Consider the following 27,520-nt stretch of genomic DNA (forward strand, 5'->3'; position numbering starts at 1 on the left):
AAGTCTGCAAAAGCAGGAAGCCTGCTGAAAGCTCACTTTGGGAGGTAAGTTACTCATACTAGGGAGCACTGGGTGGGCTGCTAGGCATAATATCCATCATGTGGCCTAACAAATGTATTCAAGAGAGATGTTTCAAAAGCAGAACTGGCAAAGCAGGTAACTGTAAACCAAAAAATGTGGTTCACCAGCTCAGGAAAACAACATTCACTACCTGCTATCTAACCAGCAGCTAAGGCAGCTGCCCCAGACGTTGTGCCCTGAGGGAATTCAGGATGGAGACAAATCGGATACTGGCCCTAGACTGTTAAGATGCATATCAGTGGAATAATTTCAATGAGCCTAGGGTCTCACACCTCTCCATACACAGAAAACCACTAAAGTCACTAACAGGAGATATCTGGTTTTTTGTGATTTGCAGTAATCCTCTGATGTTCAATTATTTGTTTTCAGCAAAAACTCCTATATATCCTGGCTTCTCCCTTACCTCGTGGGAACAGTCTCTCAGAGGCGAGAGGCTGCTCCCAGAGCCTAAAGAAAATGTTTATCTCAACTTTTAGGTTTGCCTTTTTTTTTTCCTTTTCTATCAACATCCTAAAACCTCAGGACTCCAAAACCCAGTCCCAGAAACTTTTCCTGAACTTGCCTTTAGCACCTGGTACAGGGTCAGGCGCCTTCCCCAGAAGCTCACGTCAGCGAAAGCTGAGAGGCTCAGACACTAGGGTGGCCCGGGTTATCATTCCCCTGGGCCTAGGACCCCACACGGGCGGGGGTGCTGGGGTCCCTCATGCGCCCTGGGCGCAGCCCCGCGGGTCCCCTCCACAGGTCCCGCGTCCCAGTGGCCGCACACCCGAAGCCGGGAAGAGGGGGATGGAGGGGGGACAGTAAGGCCCCGGCTGGGGTGCTCGAAGCTCCCGCCCAGGAACCTGCTCACCTGGGACCTAGCCGCCAAGAGCGGGGGCCGGAGCGCCAGGTCTCTCAGAAGTTTCCGGGCCTGAGCTGCCACGGGGGCCGCCATCTTAACCAGGAAACCCAGCGTGGGGAGCAGGACGGGTCGCGGGCAGGGCGGTAGGGGGAGGGGGAGGGGACCAGAGGGGGCGGGTCCCAGCCGTCGGCGCACCGCCCCCTCCGCCCCGGGTGGCCTGGTCCTCCCAGTACGCCCCGCGGGGGAGCACCCTCTGGAGCCTTGGGTCCGCCCACCTCGGCCAAAGTTCAGTTTCAGCTTTCAGAGATCTCTTAGGCTTCTCACTGTGCTACCTCAGGTCACCGTGGTGAGGAAAAACAGATCCGGAGCCCTAGGGTCGTGTGATTTAAACTGCGCCAGGGACCGACAGGCCTCGGTATTGGTCTTTGCAGTGAGTGCTCTAAGGACCGGCCCACGGAGCTGATGCCAAGTAAGGGAGGCCTCTGGTCTAGTCATGGGTCCCAGAGGCTGTTCTAGGGTTGAGCTGCAACTTGAGGGGAGACCTTCTACACCTTAGTAAGAATTTTTTATTTTTTACCGAAGATTAAAGCCAAGCTCTGGAAGGATTTTAAACCAGTAATCACCAGGATAAAAGCAAGGTTTTGTGTGACTAAGCACTGTATATATAATTAAAAAAAAAAAAAGTTGTAGCACAGTCGCTTAATATGTGCCAGGCACTTTGTAAATATGAACTCATTTAGTCCTCATAGCAACGTCCCCAGTAGCCACTAATGTAAAATCCCCATTTTTGCAGAAGATAAAATTTAGGCACAGAGAGGTTACCCAACTTACACAGAAGGTCATAGATCTGATAAGGAGTGAAATGAGGTTCAAAGTCATACTTTCTTCTCCCCACAGTATTAAGGGCCATTTCAGAACTTATTTAACCTTACCTTACTCTTGAGCCTATGAGCATGAGGAAAGGTAAAATGTAACAGAACTAGGTGACAATTTCTGCTAGCTTCCACCTATTTTTTTTAATTGTTATTTTGACAAGACAAGTCTACAGAAAATTTCAAGAGTATTATCCCAAAATGCCATTCTTTACCACTTCTTTACATTTTGCTTCATTCCCCATTTTTGATAGATACAGATACGTAGATTCATAGCCCATTCTTCATCATAATTTTACTGGCTAGATTTAGCATCTGTTGATGATTATTTCTTGAATCAGTTATTACTATGATGGTTACAAAATCATAACTTCTAATTCCATTACCTTCAACATTTTTCAGTTCACATTCTACTCTGAGAAGAGCTTCACCATCTCCTACAATTATTTGTTCTTGTATTCCCTTGTATCAGTATGGACTCATGGATTCCTTTGTATTCAGTGCTAAACCTATGCTCATTCCTATTACATGTACTCTGTACCTCTGAATATAGGTCATTTAATTCTCACAGGAACCTTACAAGGGGTGATGCTCTTATTCCCTTTTTACCAGAAGGGGAAGTGCGCCACAGAAATATTATGCAACTTGACCAGGATCACAGTTTAAGATCAGACCCCAAAGCTGGGCACTGACCACACCCTCCTCTTGACATGAGTGAATCTTAGTTTCCATCTGTCCATCATTACTTCTAGTAGGTCAACCACCTAGCCAAGGTGGAACAAAGATGCTTATTAATGTTTGCACACCTGAATGTTTAAACTTGGTGAAAGCTTTGAACATGTTGGCAGAAGGAAGCTGACCATCTGTAGAATTAATCAAAGCTGTTTATTTAGACAGTACTATGGCAAGGGAGTTGGCTACTATCACTTTCCTTTCAGCAGAGATTTGAAAGGGTTTGCAAAGAGAATGCAGTCTAAGGCCATACCACCCTGAATGTGCCAGATCTCATCTGAAAGGAGAGTACATTTTATAGAGAAAGGAGAACCTCTTCAGACATCTTTGGATGATGAGTGTTCTATTAGTATGGGATTTTTCTATTAGGGCAGGATTTTTAGATGTGAGTGGGCAAAGCTTTCTGATTGCCATTCAAGACTATGTGGCAATCTTTGATTGGTTCATTATCCACCAGTATATAACTGGAGACTTTCTGGGCTGGGTAGCATAAGAGTTTTCCTGTTTGAATGGAAAAACAGCCAAGTCCTCAGATGTGGGGCCCAAGTCTGGTCTTGGCATTCCCGAGTGTCTCGACCCACATTCTTTTACTCTACCATCTCTGCAGCCATGAAGTTAGAAGAGATGGAGCAGAAGGACCTTCATAAAGTATCTCTAGTGCTTGGCACTGAGCCAGGATTCGAGAAAGTGTGCAATAAACATATGTGGAATGAATCACATTTTTTGAGTTCCTGCTAAGACGTCTCCATTTCTACTCTTTTTTTCCTAAATAGGAAGTTCTTTGAGGTCAAGGATTCCACCAAAGAGTTCTGCACTGTGCTTTATTGAGACAAACATTGCGTTTTCAGTGAAACTTGATTGGATTCAAATCCCAACTCTGCCCTTAATGAACCTATAGCCAGGGAAACTACCTACTTCAAACAATGGCAGTAAGTATTCAATGAGATGTTATATGTAAAGACCTTGCACATAGTCGGGTCTTAATAAATGTTATGTTTCTTCCTCTAATAAGTTCTTAATAAATATTTGTTTGATATATAATGTGCAACACCAGAGCCAATCTGAGATTAGACTTTAAAGATTCCTGAAACTTTATAAGTTATCTTGATAGTACTAGAGAACAGTGGAGATACACACACCCAGGTGAAAGTATTGAGAGTTTAAAGTGGTTGCCTCCAAGAATGAGGGGGAGAGTAGTGGTCAGAAAACCATTATATTTGTAGCTTTCACAAATGCGTATTCCTAGGCTACATTCTAGACCTATTGATTCAGAATCACTTTGGATGGAGTCCAAGATATGCATTTTAAGTAATTTTCTCTGGGGTTCTTTAGTTTGAGAACTGAAAACAAAACAAAACAAAAAAAAACCTTAGTGGCAAACTTTCAGGTTTCCTGGTGAATTAAGATGCAAATTACTTTGCCTTCTTCCACAGGGCTTCTAAATTTAGAATGAAAATTCTGTAAATCATAGATGGAGGTGATTGCTAAATGCTCTTTCAGAGAGTCTTGACACTTTAGCACAAAACCTGCCTTCTACCAGGGGTCTAGGTCAGCCCCAACAAGTAAAAGCATTGGCTGAGGGTGAATTTACAGCTATTCTATGCTTTTTCTTTATAAAAATTGCAATTGTGGACTGTTTGAGTATAACTGTGGCCATTGGCAATAACACTACTGACAACATTCTGTACTGTCTGGGATCATATTGAAGCAGACATCAGACAGACAGTTCAAGTCTTAATTCTTGTGATGTAAAAGCTCTGTGACCTTGGGTCAGTTATTTCCCAGCTTCAATCCTTTATCTGTGAAAAGGGGATTAAAATAGTATATATTTTGCCAGTGCATTGTCAAGCACTTGACATCCCAGTGACTGTTTACTTGACTAGGAAATCCTTGTTCATGTTTATTTCTTTGCTATTTATATCTGTATATCTTTACAAGCCCATTTCCCCATTAGTAAAATGAAGGTCAAGTATGACAGTATCTTATTTGAACTGGGAGTGAACAGTGTAGCCCTTCTCATAAATATTACCTACAACAGAAATATGAAATTCTGAAACTCTTTGACCAAACTTTGGATTTAGCACACCCTGCCTACACTGATTCTTGTTGAGTTAATTGTTCCAGGAAGGAAAATAAAAACATCAATAGGCCCACACACCTTCCCTTTCATCTTAGCCATGCAGGTTAACAGTGAAATAATGTGTTCATTTTCATATCCACCCTGATTACTCCCAAGGCCCTGATTTGCCAAGGAGCCATGTCAGGAAACCTAGCACAGGGATCCTGCATCTTGCAGTTCCAATTGTTGTTTATCGTTACCTTTTCATTTAAGCATAAAACTATTTGACAAATGCAAACTCATTATAATCAGTAGAACTGAATAGAATTTTTTTAAGAAATAAGCCTAGTTTTCATGAATAACATATTTGAGTTCATGCTGCTGCTTGTCAGGAATGAAAATCACTATTAGAATGATGAAATAAAGGGCATTTATGGATTTTGTTTGCTTATTTCTTTTTTAATGGATAAGAGATTTCTTGAATTTACAGGCAAAGACACTTTGGCCTTTCATTATGTACATAGGTAATATCTCTGTTGCTGTTCGTGACAGCTATTTTAACCAATGCTTCAACTGGGTTATTTGCCAGTGGCATAGAAAGAACTTCCATTGTGCTGAAGTTATTTTTCCCCTCTTCAATAATGCATTAAAATGATTAATTTAAATTATAAGATTATTTAAATTATTTAAATTATAAGATGCATAGACGAAAAGGGATTTAAAACTTAAAATGGTTCCTCTGTCAAAACTTCCCTGAGCTCAAGAGAAATTCTTACTATATCGTGGAGAGAATTCAGGGAAGCCAAGCTAGAGCCAAAGTAATAGGTCAAAGTCAAGATGAAAAAGAGCAAGAGTAAGGATCATCAGAAACCCAGAGAAAGAGCATTCGGTGTCCAGGTCAGCAGCAGACTAAAGGTGCAGAACAAGAGATGTAACACTAGAAACAAAGCCCATTCATCCTATTGGTTGGCAAATGTGAAAGTGGATGAAGAAGATGGTAAAAGCAGAGTGAAAAACATTTACACAAAGACAGTGGATAAACAGGGACTGAAAAAAAAATGGCACCAGGTTGTGGGAAAGAAATTCCCTTTGGAAACAAAATCTACATTCCCACTTCAATGCGGAGCTGTGGGAGTTAGCACTTTCAGTGTTATTAAGACATCCTTCTTTTAAATATTCAAATAAAAATTAAAGGCATTCTGGAGTTCCTCTCATGGCTCAGTGGTTAACGAATCTGACTAGGAACCATGAGGTTGCATTGCTGTGGCTCTCGCATAGGCTGGAGGCTACAGTTCCGATTAGACCCCTAGCCTGGGAACCTCCATTTGCCATGGGTGCAGCCCTAGGAAAACACACAAAAAAAGACCAAAATAAGTAAATAAATAAAGGCATTCCATTTCAAATGCCCTGCTTCACTAGGAAGTAAGCAGTTACAGCAGTGGTTCTTAATAGAACCTCTTTAAGAGGTTTTTTGTTTTCCTTTTTTAATGTCTTTGGGGCCATATTCTCCAAAGGTTCTGATTTCATAGGGCCTTCCTGGGACCCTACAATCTGCATTTTTTTTATTATTATTATTATTTTTTTATTTTCCCACTGTACGGCAAGGGGGTCAGGTTATCCTTACATGTATACATTACAATTACATTTTTCCCCCAGCCTTTCTTCTGTTGCAACATGAGTATCTAGACAAAGTTCTCAATGCTATTCAGCAGGATCTCCTTGTAAATCTATTCTAAGTTGTGTCTGATAAGCCCAAGCTCCCGATCCCTCCCACTCCCTTCCCCTCCCCCTCCCAACAGGCAGCCACAAGTTTCTTCTCCAAGTCCATGATTTTCTTTTCTGAGGAGATGTTCATTTGTGCTGGATATTAGATTCCAGTTATGAGTGATAACATATGGTATTTGTCTTTGTCTTTCTGGCTCATTTCACTCAGTATGAGATTCTCTAGCTCCATCCATGTTGCTGCAAATGGCACTATGTCCTTCTTTTTTATGGCTGAGTAGTATTCCATTGTGCATACATACCACCTCTTCCGAATCCAATCATCTATCGATGGACATTTGGGTTGTTTCCATGTCTTGGCTATTGTGAATAGGGCTGCAATGAACATGCGGGTGCACGTGTCTGTTTTAAGTAGAGTTTTGTCTGGATAGATGCCCAAGAGTGGGACTGCAGGGTCATATGGAAGTTCTATGGATAGATTTCTAAGGTATCTCCAAACTGTTCTCCATAGTGGCTGTACCAGTTTACATTCCCACCAACAGTGGAGGAGGGTTCCCTTTTCTCCACAGCCCCTCCAGCACTTGTTATTTGTGGATTTATTAATGATGGCCATTCTGACTGGTGTGAGGTGATATCTCATGGTAGTTGTGATTTGCATTTCTCTTATAATCAGTGATGTTGAGCATTTTTTCATGTGTTTGTTGGCCATCTGTCTATCTTCTTTGGAGAAATGTCTATTCAGGTCTTTTGCCCATTTTCCCATTGATTGATTGGCTTTTTTGCTGTTGGGTTGTATAAGTTGTTTATATATTCTAGAGATTAAGCCCTTGTCGGTTGCATCATTTGAAACTGTTTTCTCCCATTCTGTAAGTTGTCTTTTTGTTTTCTTTTGGGATTCCTTTGCTGTGCAAAAGCTTTTCAGTTTGATGAGGTCCCATGGGTTTATTTGTGCTCTAATTTCTATTGCTTTGGGAGACTGACCTGAGAAAATATTCATGATGTTGATGTCAGAGAGTGTTTTGCCTATGTTTTCTTCTAGGAGTTTGATGGTGTCCTGTCGTATATTTAAGTCTTTCAGCCATTTGGAGTGTATTTTTGTGCATGGTGTGAGGGTGTGTTCTCGTTTCATTGCTTTGCATGCAGCCATCCAGGTTTCCCAGCAATGCTTGCTGAATAGACTTTCTTTTTCCCATTTGATGTTCTTGCCTCCCTTGTCAAAGATTAATTGACCATAGGTGTCAGGGTTTATTTCCGGGTTCTCTATTCTGTTCCATTGGTCTGTCTGTCTGTTTTGGTACCAGTACCACACTGTTTTGATGACTGTGGCTTTGTAGTATTTCTTGAAGTCTGGGAGAGTTATGCCTCCTGCTTGGTTTTTGTTTCTCAGAATTGCTTTGGCGATTCTGGGTCTTTTGTGGTTCCATATAAATGTTTGGATTGTTTGTTCTAGTTCTGTGAAAAATGTCATGGGTAATTGGATAGGGATTGCATTGAATCTGTAGATTGCTTTGGGTAGCATGGCCATTTTTACAATATTGATTTTCCCAATCCAGGAACATGGAATATCCTTCCATTTCTTTACATCTTCTTTGGTTTCTTTGATTAAAGTTTTACAGTTCTCGGCATATAGCTCCTTGACCTCCTTGGTCAGGTGTATTCCGAGGTATTTGATTTTGTGAGGTGCGATTTTAAAAGGTATCGTGTTTTTGTATTCCTTTTCTAATAGTTCATTGCTGGTATACAGAAATGCAACTGACTTCTGAATATTAATCTTATATCCTGCTACTTTGCTGAATTTATGAATAAGTTCAAGTAGTTTTGGGGTTGAGTCCTTAGGGTTTTCTATGTATAGTATCATGTCATCTGCATACAGTGACAGTTTTATGTCTTCTCTTCCTATATGGATGCCTTTTATTTCTTTGGTTTGTCTAATTGCTGTGGCTAGGACTTCCAAAACTATGTTGAAGAGCAGTGGTGAGAGTGGGCATCCCTGTCTTGTTCCCAATTTGAGTGAGAAGGCTTTCAGTTTTTCCCCATTGAGGATTATATTTGCTGTGGGTTTCTCATAAATGGCTTTGATTATATTCAGGAATGTTCCCTCTATGCCCACTTGGGCGAGGGTCTTGATCATGAATGGATGTTGGACTTTGTCAAATGCTTTTTCTGCATCTATTGAGATGATCATATGATTTTGGACTTTCTTTTTGTTAATGTGGTGTATGATGCTGATTGATTTGCGTATGTTGAACCATCCTTGTGAACCTGGGATGAACCCAACCTGGTCATGGTGTATAATTTTTTTGGTATGTTGTTGGATTCGGTTGGCTAAGATTTTGTTGAGAATTTTTGCATCTATATTCATCAATGATATTGGGCGATAGTTTTCTCTTTTGGTGGTATCTCTGTCTGGTTTTGGAATGAGGGTGATGGTGGCATCATAGAATGTCTTTGGGAGTATTCCTTCTTCTTCCACCTTTTGAAAGAGTTCAAGGAGGATGGGCACCAATTCCTCTTTATATGTTTGATAAAATTCACCTGTGAAGCCATCTGGTCCTGGACTTTCATTTGTAGGGAGTGATTTTAGGACCTCTTCAATTTCATTTCTAGTGATCAGTCTGTTCAGTTGGTCTGTTTCTTTTTGATTCAGTTTTGGCAGGCTGTAAGATTCTAGAAAATTGTCCATTTCTTCCAGATTGTCAAACTTGTTGCCGTATAGTTGTTCATAGTGTTCTCTTATGGTTTTTTGGATTTCTGCTGTATCCGTTGTGATTTCTCCTTTTTCATTTATAATTTTGGTTATTTGGGTTCTTTCTCTCCTCTTTTTAGTGAGTCTGGCCAGGGGTTTGTCAATTTTGTTCACCTTTTCAAAGAACCAGCTCTTGGTTTTATTAATTTTCTCTATTGTTTTTTGAGTCTCTATTTTATTGATTTCTTCTTTGATCTTTATAATTTCCTTCCTTCGGCTGACTTTAGGCCTTTTTTGTTCTTCTTTTTCTAATTCCTTTAGGTGGAGGGTTAAGTTGTCCATTTGGGATCTTGCTTCTTTTTTGAGAAAGGCCTGTATTGCTATAAATTTCCCTCTGCGCACTGCTTTCGCAGCATCCCATAGATTTTGAGCGGTTGTGTCTTCATTATCATTTGTTTCAAGGTAGTTTTTAATTTCCTTCTTGATTTCCTCATTGACCCATTGGTTTTTTAGTAGCATGTTGTTTAGTCTCCATGCAGTAGGTTTTTTCTCTTTCCTTTTCCCATGGTTGATTTCTAATTTCATGGCATTGTGGTCAGAGAAGATACTTGAGATAATTTCTATGCTCCTGAATTTATTGAGGTTAGCTTTGTGTCCCAATATGTGGTCGATTCTTGAGAATGTTCCATGAGCATTTGAGAAGAGTGTGTATTCTGCTTTTTTGGGATGTAGTGTCCTGAAGATATCAATGAAGTCTAACTTTTCTATTGTTGCCTTTAGGATCTCTGTTGCTTTATTGGTTTTCTGTCTAGAGGATCTGTCCATTGATGTGAGGGGGGTATTAAGGTCTCCTACTCTGATTGTATTCTCATCAATATCTCCCTTTCTGTCTGTTAATATTTGTTGTATGTATCTGGGTGCTCCTGTATTTGGGCATATATGTTGACGATAGTAACATCCTCTCCTTGGATGGATCCCTTAATCATTAAGTAGTGTCCTTCTTTGTCTTTCTTTATGTCTTTTGTTTTAAAGTCTATTTTGTCTGATATGAGTGTTGTGACTCCTGCTTTTCTGTCATGTCTGTTGGTGTGAAATATTTTTCCCCACCCTTTCACTTTCAATCCATATGTATCCTTTGTCCTAAGGTGAGTTTCTTGTAGGCAGCATATTGCAGGTTTTTGCCTTTTTATCCACTCAGCCACTCTGTGTCTTTTGATTGGGGCGTTCAGTCCATTGACATTTAAGGTGATAATTGATAGATGATTATTTATTGCAATTTTAAACCTTGTGTTCCAGTTGATTCTATGGTTCTCCATTCTTCCTTTCTTTTCTTTTTTTTTTTTGGTTGGATGGTCTCCTGTTATTACCTGCTTGAGTGTTTTTTTTTGTTGTTGTTCATTTTTTGCAAATGCAATATTTGGTTTTGGCTTGTGGTTGCCCTGTTTTTTTAAGTATGCTAACCCCTTCCCATGATTGTGTGTTTTAGCCTGATGGTCCTGTAAGTTCAAACCCTTCATTACTATATTAAAATTAAGAAGAGAAACATACAAACAAACAAAAAGGATTATTTACTTCCTAACATCCCTTGCCCACATTTTATGGTTTTGATGACTCTTTTTTATTTTTTTCTTTTTAATTTTATTTTGTTTGAAGCATATTCATGATTAAATCTGTATGCTGGCTTATTTGAGTGACTGCTCTCTGACTGCGGTTTCCTCAGTCCTAGTTCTTCCTCTTCTTCTTTTTTTTTCTTTTCTTTTTTCTTCCCTTTCCTTCCTTTCTTTTTGGTTTAGAGAAGCCCTTTCAATATTTCCTTTAACCTGGGTTTTGTGTGGCAGTATTCTTTAAGTTTTTGTTTGTTGGAAAAAATTTTTATTTCCCCTTCTATTTTAAATGATATTCTTGCTGGATAGAGTATTCTAGGTTGCATGTTTTTTCCTTGAGCACTTTCAATATCTCTTGCCATTCCCTCCTGGCCTGTAGTGTTTCTGTAGAGAAGTCAGCTGATATTCTTATGGGGGTTCCCTTGTAGGTAACATTCTGTTTTTCTCTTGCTGCCTTTAGGATCCTCTCTTTATCACTAACTTTGGCCCTTTTTATTATGATGTGTCTTGCTGTGGGTCTACTTGGGTTCAGTTTGTTTGGGGCCCTCTGTGCATCCTGTATCTTGAACCCAGTATCCTTTAGATTTGGGAAGTTTCCAGCGATAATTTCTTCAAATATATTTTCCATTCCCTTATCTTTTTCTACTCCTTCTGGAATTCCTATTATGCGTAGATTGGCCTGCTTTATATTATCCCATAGGTCTCTTATATTGTTTTCCAGTTTTTTGATTTGGTTTTCTGTCTGTTGACCGGATTGGGAGATTTCCATTATTCTATCTTCCATATCACTGAGTCATTCTTCTGCATTATTCATTCTGGTTTTTACTGCCCCTACTTCAGTCTGCATCTCTGCAAATGAATGTTCTAGTTTTTCTTGGCTCCTCCTTATATTTTCTAGTTCCTTTCTGAGGGCGTCTGCATTACTGTTCATATCTTCTCTTAATTCCTTCAGTATTTTCACTATTTCTCTTTTGAACTCCAGGTCTGTCTGACTGCAGAGATCTGTTTCATTGTTGACTGTTTTAGGTGAGTTCTCCTGTTTGTTTGACTGGGGGTGGGTTCTCAGCTTCTTCATCTCGCTTGTTGTTTTCTTTCTCCTGAGGGAGTTGTACTCTCCGTTATCAGGCAGTGTTTGCCTTGTCACTGCCATGGAATGTTTCCTGAGGTCTGGCATTGTTGGTCAATCTTTTTTGAGGCAGTGTGGCTTTTCTGGAGTGTTGATGGGGCTAACAGCATCTCTCTGAAGCAAGGAGGGCTTCCTGAGGGCAGACAGGACTGGGAGGTCCACACCACGATGGTAGCAGATTTCACTTGGTCATGCAGAGCTTGCTCTGGTGTTTTTAGGCTGTGGGGTTCTTGCAGGGGGTTGGCGGTGTTGGGCAGCTGTTCCCCAGGAGTGCAGCACCCCCTGAGGGCTGGAGCAGCTATCTGGGTCACTGAGAACCTAAGAGGCTCTTCCCTAGGGCAGCCCAACTCAGAAGGATGGCCTGAGAATGCAGGCAGATCTTTTCACAGTCTGGCCAAGCTTGTTGCAGCTTTTCTGGGCTGCAGGGCATCCTGCAGAGAGCTGGCAGTCTTTTTCAGCTGTTCTGCAAGAGTGCAGCACCCCCTGAGGGCTTTGGAGGCTAGCTGGGCCGCTGCCAACCCAAGAGGCTCTTCCCCAGGGCAGCCTGACTCAGAAAAACCGTCTGAGATCTTTTCCCGACTCGGCCAGGCTTGTTGCAGCTTTTCTGGGCTGCAGGGGTTCCTGCCTGGAGCCGGCAGTCCTATATAGCTGATCCACTAAGGCACCCCCTGGGGGCTTGGGCGGGTAGCAGGGCCGTTGGAAACTGAAGAGGCTCCTCCCCGGGGCAGCCCGACTCAGAAAAACCATCCGGGAATTAGGCAGATCTATTCACTGCCTGGCTAGGCTTGTTCTAGCTTTTCTGGCCTGCAGGCCTTTTCTTGGGGGCTGGTGGTGTTTGGTGCTACTCTGCGGAAGTGTAGCCCTCCCAAGGGCAAGCAGGCCTGTGCAGGGACAGCCCCTGCGGTGGTAGGCTTCAGGCAATTGTTGAGGCCAGCCCTCCTGGATGGCAGGCAGCCCCAGGATCGGCGAGAGTGTAGGGGGTGGTGGGGGTGGGGGGAGGGGATGCACTGGGAAGCACAGCTTTCAGCTAGCTAGCAGGCCTGTAAGCTTGCTGTGGCATGGGGGGTATTCTATGGGGACCCACCCCTTCTTCTCTCCCCTCCCCAGCACGGGCGCAGACCAGGCTCTTTTCCCAGGTTCCCTCTGATGTGGCTTTCCACTTCCCCACCCCTAGAGTATTGCTCCCTTCCTTGCAACGGCTTTGTTTTCTAGTCTCCCAGGCAGTCTCTGCCCAGTCAAATGGTTTCTAGACCTCCCAAGCAGTTTCCGCTGCGCCCCGCCCCCCCAGCCCGGGGACTAACCTCTGGAGCCGAGGTCTCGGTGTCCAGCCCCCACCCAGGCGTCCCCCGGCCCTTTGTCGGCGACCAACTCTCCCAACTCTTGGAGGCGAGGTCTCGGTGCCCAGCCCCCACCCAGGCGTCCCCCAGGCCTTTTCTCGGGGACTAACCTTCGGAGGTGAGGTCTCAGTGCCCAGCCCCCACCCAGGCGTCCCCCGGCCCTTTCCCGGGGACTAACCTCTGGAGCCGAGGACTCAGTGCCCAGCCCCCACCCAGGCGTCTCATTTTTTGGTGACTGTGCCCGTAGTTCAGATGGTCCGTTCGGTTCTTGATCGGCTTTTCCGTACTCCAACTTACTGCTACACTCTTCTCTGCATCTGGAGATTCCTCCGGTTCGTTTGATCTTTCCCCCGTGTAGGTGACTTTCCAGGGTGCGGGATCCCTTTCTCCTCCTCAGTTCCCATTCGGGAGCACCGGTCCCTCTCAGATTCACCTTCTCTCACTCTCCTCTTTTCTCCCATTCTGCCCCGTAATGTCACAAACTTCTTGCGGTTATTGGAGTTTAGGTTCTTCTGCCAGCGATTGGTTGCTGTTCTGTGCGAGTCATTTATTCTGTAGATGTGCTTTTTTTTGTTGTGTTTGTGGGAGAGGGCGAGTGTGTCCCTCTACTCCTCCGCCCTCTTGTCCACAATCTGCATTTTTATAAGTAACTCTCCCATCCCACCATTTTTATTGTATGTGATTTGTTGTCCATAACTGAAGAAGCGCTGACCCAGTAGTGCAACTTTGAGAAGGCTAGAGGAAAAAGACAACAGTCATCAAATTCTCTTCTTTTACTCTCATTATCTTTTCCTTTTATTCATTTTTCTTTTTAGTTTTATTGCACCCATATGGAAGTTCCTGGGCCTAGGATTGAATCCAATACACAGTCGCAACCCAGGCTGCAGTTGAGACAACTCCAGATCCACCATGCTGAGCTGGGGATCAAACCTGTGCCTCTATAGCAATGAGCCCCTGCATTTGGATTCTTAATTTATTGTTCCATGGCTGGAACTCCTCTTTTCCATTGCTTATCCCACTTCTACTATGTTCGTTAACCTTTCCCTACCCCTCTGATATCTAATCTACTACATGAGAACAAGGAATATGGAACAAGCCTCCAAAGGAATGTTCTAAACTGTTCTCTCTGCTTGAAACACTCTTCCCTGTTATCCACCAGGCCTGGGCTCTTCCATCCCCTGTGTTTCAGTCACCTCTCCCCACTTCAGGAGGCCTTCCAGAAAGCAAGGCTGGGGATTTTCTCAGTGGTTATCACCAGGCAGTTACCCCATTGGTTTCTTGTCTGCTTCTTTCTTTAGGATTTAAAAATCTGCAATGACAGAGACTGTCTTTGCTATCATGACACTGTACCCAGTACAGTGTCTGGAGGACAGGAGGGACTCCAGCACAATTGGATAATTAAATGAATAACTAAATGAAGATGAAAACAGTACAAATTTACCCTAATAAGAAAATTAAAGATCCATGGATGTCTAGGAGTCTACCAGTACCTCCTAACAAGAATGGAAGTTGAGGTTCATGAAGAGAAATAACCTGTGCAATGTCACACACTGCACTAGTGGTTTTGTTCACTGTTCCTTGGAGTTCTTAGATGATTTCAAGACCCCCCCCCCGACCTCTCTTTCTCTTATTCCCCTATATTTATTGAATACTATGTACTCTCTCAAAGCTTTACAGAAATTATCTTACTCAAGCATCTCAACAGCCTTATTTTTACAGATATGCAAACTGAGTCTCACAGCAGAGAATAAGTTGCTAGAGATCATGACTAGGAAGAGGCCAATCTCATCATTCTGGGATTGAATTTAGGTCAGCACTATCCATTTGATTTTTTTGCCATGATGAAAAATTCTATATCTGTACTGTCTAGTACCATAGCCATCTGCCATGTATGGGTATTGAGCACTTGCAATTTGGCTAGTGGAACTAAGAAAATAAGTTTTTCACTTTATGTAATTATAATTAATTTGTATTTAATTTTGCATATTTACTCATAGCTAGAGGCTGCCATATTGGCCCGCACAGGTCTACACTATTTACAATATGTACAAACTTTGCACCATCCCACTATTTTCTCAATTGGGTTCCCATTAGGTACAAGTTTTATTCATTCGGTTCCTAATTGAGGTAGAAATACCTTATTTAAGAGAGGATCCTAGGCAGCAGGTGAAGGACCAGGGAAATGAGACAGGGAAGGTGGAACACACCAAAGGCCATTGGACTTCATTTTTTCAGGAACACTCTTATAGAATGTTATGGAATGCACCTCATAATTATCCCATCAAGGGGTGAGGAGGTGGTCATGTTCATCCACCAAATACAAAACCTCATAGGTTAAGATCTGGTCCTGGAGAAAGTTCTAGCCTCTTTCTCATCAGAACAGTCATGTCCCTGGGGCTAGACAAAGCCTTTGGGCAGAGAGATGCAGGTCTCTGAGGTAGGGACTGTCCTGCAACACTGCAGGTGACTTCCAGGGAGGTCAGTAGGCCGTGGACCCAAGTAAAACTATACTGCCTCTCCCTTTAAACTAATATGAGGTTCGCTTGTATCAGTGTTTTATCTGGGGTGGGAGGAAGGACACTTGAGATTGTGTTGGCAAGAAAGGTTCTGCTACTTAAAATTTATTTAAAAAGAGAGAGAGAAAAGCTTCCAAACTATAGTTCCAAACTCTACTCTTGCCTGTTTTCTTGACCACCTCAATTACTAAATTTTATCCTATTCTGTATCATTTCTAGCTTAGCATGGAGCCTCTAAATAGCCCTGCAGTCTAGACCTCAAAATGTAGTCATAAAATAGCAGACCCTGGACTTCCTCAGTGGAGACATGAAGCAACGCAATATTCCAGAAGTGTTTGTTTGTTTGGGTTTTATTTGCTATATATAAAAAGCTTAGTGGTGACAAGAAAAGATAATCAGGAAGAACTTACACGTGGTTTTAAAAAAATTAAAAAATAGTTTTAAAGAAAAAGTAAATGGGAAAGGATCAAGATGGTGGAGGAGTAAGACGTGGTATTCACCTTCTCCCACAAACACATCAAAAACAAAAGAAAACAAACAACCTCTTACATGTAGAGCAATTTGCACGGAACATCTACTGATGGCAAAAGACCGTAAACCTCCAAAAGGGGCAAAAAACCCTCCATGTAACTGGGTAGAACAAAAAAAAAGAAAAAAAGAAAAAAAAAGAGTGTGAGAAAAGGAGTGAGGATGGGACCTCTGGAAGGTAGCAGCTACAGAGGAAAAGAACCCACACCCTGGGAAGCCACCTAACCAATGGGGAGATCAGCTGAGACAAAGGGATGTCAAAGTCATGAAGAATAGCACAGTAGTAGGATTGAGGAGGGCAAAGCAGAGTGAGAGCCACACAAATCATCTGTACCACCACCCCAGAACACCACAGCCTGAGATGCTTGGGCAGGGGCTGGGTGTTGAGACTTAGATTCTGGAGGTCAGTTCCTGGGAGAGGACTAGGGTTGACTACGTGGAGACGGCCCGTGGGGCTAGAGAGCAGTTCTCCATGGGCTGGGGAGCAAAATGCCACAGCTAAGGTAACTCCAGAAGAGGTCTGGGCCCACAGGAGAAGCAAGGTGCCATTGTTGGAGAGGCAGAGAAAAGGAGGGGGGTACCACCATAGGAATATCTTTCCCTGCACCTACATGGAGTTTCATAGGGCGGGACACCTCTGGCACAGGGTACGGGTGGTGAGATGCCACTTTCTCCTGCTATGGGTGACTGGGCACCTCTTGTGTGGGCTCTAGGTGGTCAGGCAGCACTGGTGTGGGCTAAGGGCAGCAGGTGGCTAAGAGCTATGTGGCACTTCTTTCGTGATCTACAGTTGATAAGGACAAACCACAGCAGTCATCTCAGACACCATAGAGGGGCATGGCCTGCCACCACTAGAGGTCTGTGAACATGTACCACCTGTGGCCCCAGTCACCTCAAAGATTAGCAAAGAAGATGTCACTGCAACCAAGCACCTTTTGTTGCTGTTGTTCCCCTGGGAACACACCCGCCCTGCTTCTGCCACTACCAAATGCTACAGGCACCTCCTATACATGGCTTATCATTGTCACTTCCCAGGGACCTGCATCTAGGAGCAGCCAGTGCCACCTTCCCACAGGTCTTTGCTGCTATCAAGGGCCCAGCAATCAGGCACTGGCTACTAGCCCTGCCCATTGCCTCCATGCCCCCTGAAGCAGGTGCAGCACCCTAAAAAATAAAAAGTAAGCCCTAACAAAATACGCAGGGGAACTCATATACACACACACGAGGGATATATATATATATATATCCCTCCAAAACTAAAGTAGTAGTTTTCCCTAAATTCACAGAATAAGAAATATATAAGCAAAATGAAGAGGCTCAGGAACTATTCCCAGTTAAAAGAACAGGAGAATTCACCTGAAGGAGCAAGTAATGAAAGAGACCTCTGCAGTCTAACAGGCATCGAGTTCAAAAGAAAATAGTGAAAAAAAACCTAAAGAATTAAGAGAAAATATGAAGAAACTAAGAGTGGATATGAATAGTAATGGAATTTACTTTAGAAATAAACTAGAAAATATAAGGAGGAGCCAAGAAAAATTAGAAAATTCATTTGCAGAGATGCAAGCTGAATTAAAGGCACTAAAGAGCAGAATGAATAAAACAGAGGAATGAATAAGTGACTTGCAAAATAGAATAATGGAAATCACCCAACCAGGATAGCAGACAGAAAACCAAATGAAAAAAAAAAAAAAAAGAAAGCCACATAAGAGATCTATGGGATACTATAAAGTGGGCCAATCTACACATAATAGGAATTCCAGAAGGAGAAAGAAAAAAAAGGGAACTGAAAATATATTTGAAGAAATAATGTCTGAAAATTTCTAAATCTAAAGAAAACAGATATCAAGATATAGGAAACACAGAGGGCCCCAAACAAGTTGAACCCAAACAGGCCCACACCAAGACATATTATAGTAAAACTGGCAAAAGTTAAAAATAAAGAGAAGATTCTAAAGGCAGCAAGAGAAAAAGCATTAATTGTAAGGGAACCCCCACAAGGCTATCAGCTGATTTGTCTACAGAAATACTGCAGGCCAGAAGAGAGTGGCAAAATATATACAAAATTCTAAAAGGGAAAAATTTGCAGCGTAGAATACTCTACCCAGCAAGAATATCATTTAAAATAGAAGGAGAAGTAAAGAATTTCTCCAACAAACAAAAGCTAAAAGAGTACAGCAATACTAAACCCATTCTAAAAGAAATTCTGAAAGGCCTTCTCTAAATAAAAAAGAAGTAAGAGGAAATAGGATGGAGGAAATCACAGTTGGATATCAACCATTTAAATAAGCCAGTATACAGATCTAAAGGGAAAAAAAACCCGTAAAAGTTATGATAAACACAAGGAACAGCAAAAGGACAAACATGAAGATGTTTAAAAAAAAAAGAGAGACTTCAAAATCATAAAATGTGGGGAAGGAAAGTAAGAAAATCTAGACTTTCTCTTTCTGTTTTTTTTAAAACATGTTTGAGTATTTGAGTCTATATGACTATCAGGCTAAAGCAAGCAGATATAGGAAGGGGGAAACACACTTGAAAAACAGGGCAACCACAAATTAAAACCAAACAGTACATTCACAAAAATTAAAAAGAAAAGTGCACAAGCATAGAATAAAAGGAAATCATCCAACCAAAAAAAAGAAAAAAGAAAAAGAAACAAAGGAGAAACACAGAATCAACTGGAAAATATGGTTTAAAATGGCAACAAATAGATATTTATCAATAATTAATTTAAATGTCAATGAACTGAATGCTCTAATCAAGAGACATAGAGTGGCAGATTGGATAAAAAAAACAAGAGCCTACAGTGTGCTATCTACAAGAGACTCACCTTAGGGCAAAGAACACATATAAACTGAAAGTGAGTGGATGGAAGAAGATACTTCACTCAAATGGAAAACAAAAAAAATCAGGAGTTGCATCACTCACATCAGACAAAACAGACTTTAAGACAAAAGCCATAAAGAAAGACAAAAAAGGACACTATTTAATGATAAAAGGATCCATTCAAGAAGAGGATATTATAATCATCAATATATATATGTCCCTAATATAGGAGCATCCAGATACATACAATAAATACTAACAGATATGAAAGGAGAAATTAATGGGCATATAATAATAGTAGGAGACTTTAATACCCCACTCACTTCAATGGATAGATCCTCTAGACAGAAAATCAATAAGGCAACAGAGATCCTAAATGACATGATGGAAAAGTTAGACTTAATTGACATTTTCAGGACATTACATCCAAAAAAATCAGAATATACATTTTTTTCAAGTGCACATGGAATATTCTCAAGGATTGATGACATACTGGTGCACAAAACTAATCTCAACAAATTTAAGAGTATAGAAATTATTTCAAGTATCTTCTCTGACCATAATGAAATCAACATGACCAGGAAAAGAAATGAGAAAAAACTGGCTACATGGAGAATAAACAACCTGCTACTAAAAAACCAATGAGTCAATGAAGAAATAAAAAGGGAAATTAAAAAATACCTCAAGACAAATGATAATGTAGACACAACCTTTCAAAATCTATGGGATGCTGCAAAAGCAATGCTTACAGAGAAATTCATAGCAATACAGGCCTTCCTCAAAAAAGAAGAAAAATCTCAAATTGACAACTTAACCCATGACCTAAATGAATTAGAAAAAGAACAAACAAAACCTAAAGTTAGCAGAAGGAAGGAAATCATAAAGATCAGAGAGGAAATCAATAAGATAGAGATTTAAAAAAAAAAGTGGAAAAAAATCAATGAAACCAAGAGCTGTTTCTTTGAAAGGGTAAACAAAACTGACAAACCTCTGACCAGACTCACTAAGAGGAGAGAAAGAACTCAAATCAACAAAATAAGAAATGAAAAAGGAGAAATCTCAATGGATACTACAGAAATACAAAAAAACCTTGAGAGAATACTATGAGCAATTGTATGCTAACAAATTTAACAACCTAGAAGAAATGGACCACTTTCTATAGACATAGAGCCCACCAAAACTGAATTAAGAAGAAATATATTAATTGAACAGACTGATCACTTGAAATGAAATTGAATATGTCATAAAAACACTCCCCACAAATAAAAGTCCAGGACCAGATGACTTCTCAGGCAAATTCTACCATACAAAGAACTTACACTCATTCTTCTTAAACTTTTCCAAAAGGTTGAAAAAGAAGAAACACTCCTAAAGATATGCTATGAAGCCACTATCACACTAATACCAAGACCAGACAAAAATACTACCAAAAATGAAAATTATAGGCCAATATCTTTGATGAATAAAGATGAAAAAATTCTCAACAATATTTTAGCCTTCTGAATCCAACAACATCTAAAAGAGATCATACACCACGACCAAGTGGGATTCACCCCAGGTGCACAAGGATGGTTCGACATACACGAATAAATCAACGTCATACACCACATTAACCAAAGAAAAGTAAAATCCACAGGATCATCTCAATAGTTGCAGAAAAAGCATTTAACAAAGTCCAACATCCATTCATTGATAAAAACTCTTACCAAAGTGGGTATAGAGGGAATATACTTTAACATAACAAATGACATTTATGAGAAACCCATAGCAAATATAATACTCAATGGACAAAAGCTGAAAGCCTCCACAGTAAAATGTGGAATAAGACAAAGATGCCCACTCTCACTTTTATTCAACAGAGTATTGAAAGTACTAGCCAAAGAAGTCTGACAAATGTAAGAAATAAAAGGTATTCAAATTGGAAGAGAAGAGGTAAAATTGTCACTGTATGCAGATGACATGAGCCTATATACTGAAAACCCTAAGGACTCCACACAAAAACTACTTGAACTGATCAATGAATTCAGCAAAGTAGTAGGATACATGATTAACATTGAGAATTGGTTGCATTTCTGTATACCAATAATAGTGTATTAGAAAATGAATATAAAAATACAATAGCTTTTAATATGCAATCCCCAAAATTAAATACCTAGGAATAAACCTGACTGAGGAAGTGAAAGACTTATATGCTAAGAACTACAAAACATTAATGAAGGAAATGAAAGAGGATTCAAAGAAATGGAAAGATATTCCATACTGCTGGATAGGAAGAATAAGTATTTTTAAAATGGCCATAATACCCAAAGCAATCTACAGATTAAATGTGATCCTTATCAAATTACCCGTAACATTTTTTACAGAACTAGAACAAACAACCCCAAAATTTATATGGAACCATAAAAGACCCAGAATTACCAAAGCAATCCTGAGGAGCAAAAGCCAAGAAGGAGGCATAACTCTCCCAGACTTCTGACAATACTACAAAGCTACAGTCATGAAGAAAGTGTGGTCCTGGTACCAAAACAGACATAGAGACCAATGGAACAGAATAGAGAACCAATAAACCAAGTCAGGAACCTATGATCAATTAATCTTTGACAAAGGAGGCAAGAATATAAAATGGGAATAAGACAGTCTTTTCAGCAAGTGGTGCTAAGAAACTGGACAGTTGCATGTAAATCAGTGAAACTAGAACATACCCTTACACCATGCACCAAAATAAACCCAAATGGCTTAAAGACTTAAACATAAGACAAGACACCATGAAACTCCTAGAGGAGAACATAGGCAAAACATTCTCTGACATCAACCTTACAAATGTTTCTAAGGTGAGTCTCCAAAGGTAACAGAAATAGAAAAAATAAATAAACCAATGGGACCTAATCAAAATGAAAGGATTTTGCACAGCAAAGGAAAACACACACACACACACACACACACACACACACACACACACACACAAGAGCCATTTGCAGAATGGGAGAAAATAGTTCATATATTACAACTATGAAGGGCTTAATCTCTAAAATATACAAATAACCTATACAACTCAACAACAAAAGAAGCAACCACCTAATTGATAAATGGGCAGAAGATCTGATTAGACATTTCTCCAAAGAAGATATACAGATGGCCAACAGGTAAATGAAAAAATTCTGAATATCACTAATTATTAGAGAAATGAAAATCAAAACTACTATGGGGTACCACCTCACACCAGTCAGAATGGCCATCATTTAACAAGTCTACAAATAACAAATGCTGGAGAGGATATGGACAAAAGTGAATCCTCCTACACTGTTGGTAAGAATGTAAATTGGTACAACCATTATGGAAAACAGTATGGAGGTACCTCAGAAACTAAATATAGAACTACCATATGATCTAGCAATCCTACTCCTCAGCATATATCTAGACAAAACTTTCTTTGAAAAAGATACATGCACTCGTATGTTCACTGCAGCACTATTCACAATAGCTAAGAGATGGAAAAAACCTAAATGTCCATCAACAGGTGAATGGATTAAGGAGATATGGTATATATACACAATGGATTACTACTTGGCCATAAAGAAGAACAAAATAATGCCATTTGCTGCAACATGGATGGAATTAGAGACTCTCATACTAAGTGAAGTAAGTCAAAAAGAGAAAGACAAACACCACATGATATTACATATCTGGAATCTAATATATGGCACAGATGAATCTTTCTATAGAAAAAAAGAAAACTTATGGACTTGGAGAACAGACTTGTGGTTGCCCAGGGGGAGGGGGTGGGAATGGGATGGAATGGGATGGACTGGGAGTTTGGGGTTAGTAGATGCAAACTATTGCATTTGGAATGGGTAAGCAGTGAGAATCTTCTGTATAGCACAGGAAACTCCATCTAGTCACTTGTGATGGAACATGATGGAGGATAATGTGAGAAAAAGAATGTATATGTATATGTATGACTGGGTCACTTTGCTGTACAGCAGAAGTTGATGAAAAAATGTAAATCATCTATAATAGAAAAAATAAAAACCTATAAGTTTTTTTTAAAAAGTATAGGAGTTCCTGTTGTGGCACAGTGGTTAATGAAACCGACTAGGAACCATGAGGTGGCAGCTTCTGTGAGCCGTTAGCCGTGAGCTGTGGGCCGTGAGCCGTGAGCTGTGGTGTAGGTGGCAGACACGGCTTGGATCCCGCATTCTGTGGCTCTGGCGTAGGCCTGCGGCTATAGCTCGGATTTGACCCCTAGCCTGGGAACCTCTATATGCCGCAGGAAGCAGCCCTAGAAAAGGCATAACGACAAAAACAAACAAACAAACAAACAAACAAAAAACAAATAAGTATAGAAGTAGTGCCAATAGCGATTTTTCTTCCTCTGATATCAAGGTTTTGTTTCCCTTGGAAAGAGGAAACGTAATTATGACGGAAGTAAATCAACTGAAAGCCAAGTCAGTAAGGCTCATCAACTCCTGAAGGTGATGCTTTGGCTTCTACAAAGGAAGTAGGTAGAGTCCTAGCCTCTCTACCTGGATCAGCTGATGTTTCCTACAACCTTGGACTGAAAGTACATGCACTCTTGATACTGTAGACCAAAAAAAAAAATGTGTGAAACTTATGTCAGAGACAATGGCTGACCATGGATGTGAAGAAGAATTTAGCTGCCTCAAAGAAGAACCTTCCTGAATAGGTTTATTCATGCTACAAACCTCTGTAAATGTCCTTTTGAAAATACTACTTTAAAAAGATCGAAGTTATATATGCTGCAGGTGTGGCCCTAAAAAGAAAAAAATTAGTAATTGGGAGTTCTCTGGTGGCCTAGTGGTTAAGGATCTGGCTTATCAACTCTCTTGCCCAGATCACTGCTGTGGCTTGGGTTTAATCCTGGCCCGGGAATTTATGCATGCTGTGGACCTGGACAAATTTATATACATACATACATATATATATGTAAACCTTACCCTTACCCCTAAATGAGGGCAACAGTGTCCATAGGAGTCAAGCCCATAATGCCACAAAGGGGAAAATGAAGGGAGACCAGAGTAAAAATTTTACATGGAAATATTTCAACCATCAAGAACCTCTTATGAAGATTAAAAAAAAAAACCATGATGGGAAAATTATGTTAATAAAAGAATTCAGAAAATAAGAGGTAGAGGCTAATAAACAAGAAAAAGAGGAGTCAATTTATGCCTACATTGAAGAAATGCAAAACAAAAAAAAAGATAACATTACCTATTAAAATTGTGTATTTTCTTAAACAAAGAAAAATGCCTAATGTGGGTAAAATCGAGGGGAAAATTAACACTTTTCTATCTCGTCAGTAGAAGTGTGATTTGTTACATGCTCCTGGAGGACTATTTGGCAATATATATCCAGAGCCTGAGTTTAAATTCTCTAGTCAAATAATTTTATTTCTAGGGATTATCCTAATCAAATACTTAAATTTGCTGTCAAAGATTTTTGTTCATTCTTTTTTATGGCTGAGTACTATTCCATTGTGTACATATACCACATCTTCCTAATCCAATCGTCTGTTGGTGAACATTTGAGTTGTTTCCATGTCTTGGCTATTGTGAATAGAGCTGCAATGAACATGTGGGTACATGTGTCTTTTTTATGGAAAGTTTTGTCCGGATATATGCCCAAGAGTGGGATTGCTGGATCATATGGTAGTTCTATGTATAGATTTCTAAGGTACCTCCATACCTTTTAGAGAGAGTTCCTGCTGTGGTGCAGTGGAGATGAATCTGACTAGTATCCATAATGATGTGGGTTCTATCCCTGGCCTCACTCAGTGGGTTGGGAATCCAGCATTGCCATGAGCTGTGGTGTAGGTCGTGGCTCGAATTCCAAGTTGCTGTGGCTGTGGAATAGGCCAGCGGCTACAGCTCCGATTCAGCCCCTAGCCTGGGAATATCCATATGCTGTTGGTGGAAAAAAGGAAAAAAAAGAAAAAAAGAAAAAAATTGTTCAGAAATGTTAATGGCAGAAATATATTTAACAATGAAAATTTGGAAACCACATACTGGTGAAAAGTTAATTAAAACATCATTCTAGAACATTGAACAACACCAAAAACATATTATTAAATTTAAATTTATTTAAAGAAGCAAAGTATTCTTTGCACACTGTTAGACATTTTCATTCTCTGAAGGTATTAGTTAACTGTTTATCTCTTTAAGAAGTTTTCTTCAAGAAATTTTCTACATATCTTATATATATATCCACATGTATCTATCCTTTAGCCCTTTATCTGTCTGTCTGTCTATCTATCTATCTATCGATCTATCTATCTATTTATCTATCCCACTACTTGTGTTTGTAAATAGAGTCTTATTGAGACCCACTCACACAAATTTGTTTATCTATTGTCTATGGCTGTTTTCTAGTTACAATGGCAAAGCTGAGTAGTTGCAACAGAGATCCTATGATTAAAGATATGTAATATCTGGCCTTTTACAGGAAAATTTTGCCAACCCTGAGCCAACATACAAACTCATGAGAATGTTAGCTCAGTGATTACAAATATTTTTGTCTGCTTTGCTTACTATTATATTCCAAATGAACAGTGCCTGGCATATAGTAGGTGCTTAGTAAGTATTTGTGGAATGAAGTAATGGGATCAGTTGCTCCTGTTAATGTTCAATCAGCTGGTTTCCACATTTAGTGGGTTATTTTTTAGTGCCACAAATAATGGTGCAATGAACATGGATATTTGCTTACTTCTGCAGTTATGTCAGAAGCAGTATTTTGAAAAATATTTAATGAAATGGGAAACCTACTGATATATCAAATATGAAAAAAAGCTAAAATATTTGTTACTTTAATTTTTTTAATTAAAAGTGTGTGTTTAACCGTAAACATCTTTAAGTCTAGGAGGTGGAATTAGGGTGATTCTTACTATCTTTACCATTTTCTAAACCTATCACAATGAACACATATTGATAGTAAAAGGAACAATTAAATGTATTTTTAAAGTAATCAAAAGATCCTTTTCATCTTGTCACTTCTATGTCCTATTTTATAACATTTAATACTTCCCATTACTATAAGTTAGATCTAAATTCTTCCACCTGGTGTTTAAGGCTACTGAGCCTCGGGTTTAAATACTGTTTCTGACTGTCTCCTCAATTGCTTTCCTTCATGGAAGGTTTGCTCAGCCAGACTTGGATATCACTCTTTGTCTTCAGAAAAGGCCTTATAAATTCTACCTTGGCACACTTAGTCATAGCTTTTGTCCCGTAGAAAATGCCATCCTTTTCTCCACCTTCCTGAGCCTGCCACTGAAGTGCCCACTCTTCCCAGTAGCATTCCTAAGTTCTTCCCACAGCATCATCCTCCTGCAGCATCTACTGTCATGGGTGGTAAATCTGCTTGCCTTTAGAAGGCAGAGCAAGAAAACCTAAATTAATAAAGTAGTAAGCCATACAAGGGAATGAGGTGTCATGGGGACTATGGCAACAAGTATGTTTTCTTTCTAAAGGCAGACAAATGAAAAAATGAATTTGTTTTTAATGGCAGACCAAACAAAGCAAGACTGCTGATGAAATTTGCCCTACAGCTTATACTGGCTGGCTAAATAAACTGCTTGGAACTTTTGCCTAAAGGCTGTGCTGTTCAGAGATGCAGAAAGAGGGGAAGAAGATGAGAGTTCACTGAGGTTCAAAAGTAGAATGGGGGTAGGTTGAGAATGAGGGATGGCTAAGTTTTCAGGCTTAAAGAGAAGGGAGAGAAAAGGATTTAAGACTGGACTAGGAATGTCTGTAGCAGAAGTTATGCAGTAAATTTTAATGTGAAATTCTAGTGTCTTATATTTTAGGCTACATCAGAATATTCCTAGTGTCAAAGTGGCTTCATCAAAACAGACAAAGTAAGAGTTCCTTTGTGGTGCAGCAGGTTATGGATCTGGCATTGTCACTGCAGCAGCTTAGGTTGCTGCTGTGTGGGCATGGGTTCGAACCAAACCATCCATGTCCTGGGAACTTCCATATGCTGTGGGTGTGGCCAAAAAACCAAAAAACAGGCCAAGCGAAATATTTTGTTTCTTCTCCCATGCCTGTGCCCAGATTCTTCTCATAGTAATAAAAACAGCAATAACTAAATTGAGTTGGATCTGTATTACATGCAGTCACTGTGTTAAGCACATTTACTAAGAGTATCTAGCTACTCAGTTCTCAGAATAGCCCATGAGATAGGAGTTCCCCTTCTGGCTTAGTGATAATGAACCCGACTAGTATCTATGAGGATGGGAGTTCAACCCCTGGCCCTGCTCAGCGGGGTAAGAATCCCAAGTGGCCAAAGCAAGCTGTAGTACAGGTGGCAGATGTGGCTTGGATCTGCTGTTGCTGTGGCTGTGGCGTATAGGCCAGCAGCTATAGCTCTGATTTGACCCTTAGCCTGGGAATATCCACATGCCCTGGGTGCAGACCTTAAAAAAAAAAATAGCCCATGAAATAAATACTATTCCCCTATTACAGATTGGAAAAAAAGACATACAGAGTGGCAGTGATTTGCCTCAGGTCATATGGCTAAGAGCTGGTAGCACTGACTTTTGAATCCAGAGTCCGAACCAGAAATTGTACAACGCACACAGATC

At 40.3% G+C, this 27,520-nt stretch overlaps 1 protein-coding gene and 1 long non-coding RNA gene across 2 annotated transcripts in view; one reads left to right on the plus strand and one right to left on the minus strand.

The window, feature by feature from the left end:
• Positions 1–1,085, minus strand: part of SUCLG2 (succinate-CoA ligase GDP-forming subunit beta) — a 262,823-nt gene extending 261,738 nt beyond the window's left edge. Inside the window, exon 1 of the mRNA XM_047778950.1 lies at positions 932–1,085. Coding sequence (XP_047634906.1) covers positions 932–1,015 — 84 coding nt within the window. The 5' untranslated portion in view covers positions 1,016–1,085. The remainder of the gene's footprint in view (positions 1–931) is intronic.
• Positions 1,086–1,122: 37 nt separating this feature from the next.
• LOC125126491 (uncharacterized) overlaps positions 1,123–27,520 on the plus strand; it is a 60,858-nt gene continuing 34,460 nt past the window's right edge. The window contains exons 1-2 of the long non-coding RNA XR_007134648.1: positions 1,123–1,391; positions 3,300–3,455. This is a non-coding gene — a long non-coding RNA (uncharacterized LOC125126491). The remainder of the gene's footprint in view (positions 1,392–3,299; positions 3,456–27,520) is intronic.

Source organism: Phacochoerus africanus, chromosome 1 (assembly GCF_016906955.1).
Source record: "Phacochoerus africanus isolate WHEZ1 chromosome 1, ROS_Pafr_v1, whole genome shotgun sequence".
NCBI classification, from domain to species: Eukaryota; Metazoa; Chordata; class Mammalia; order Artiodactyla; family Suidae; genus Phacochoerus; species Phacochoerus africanus.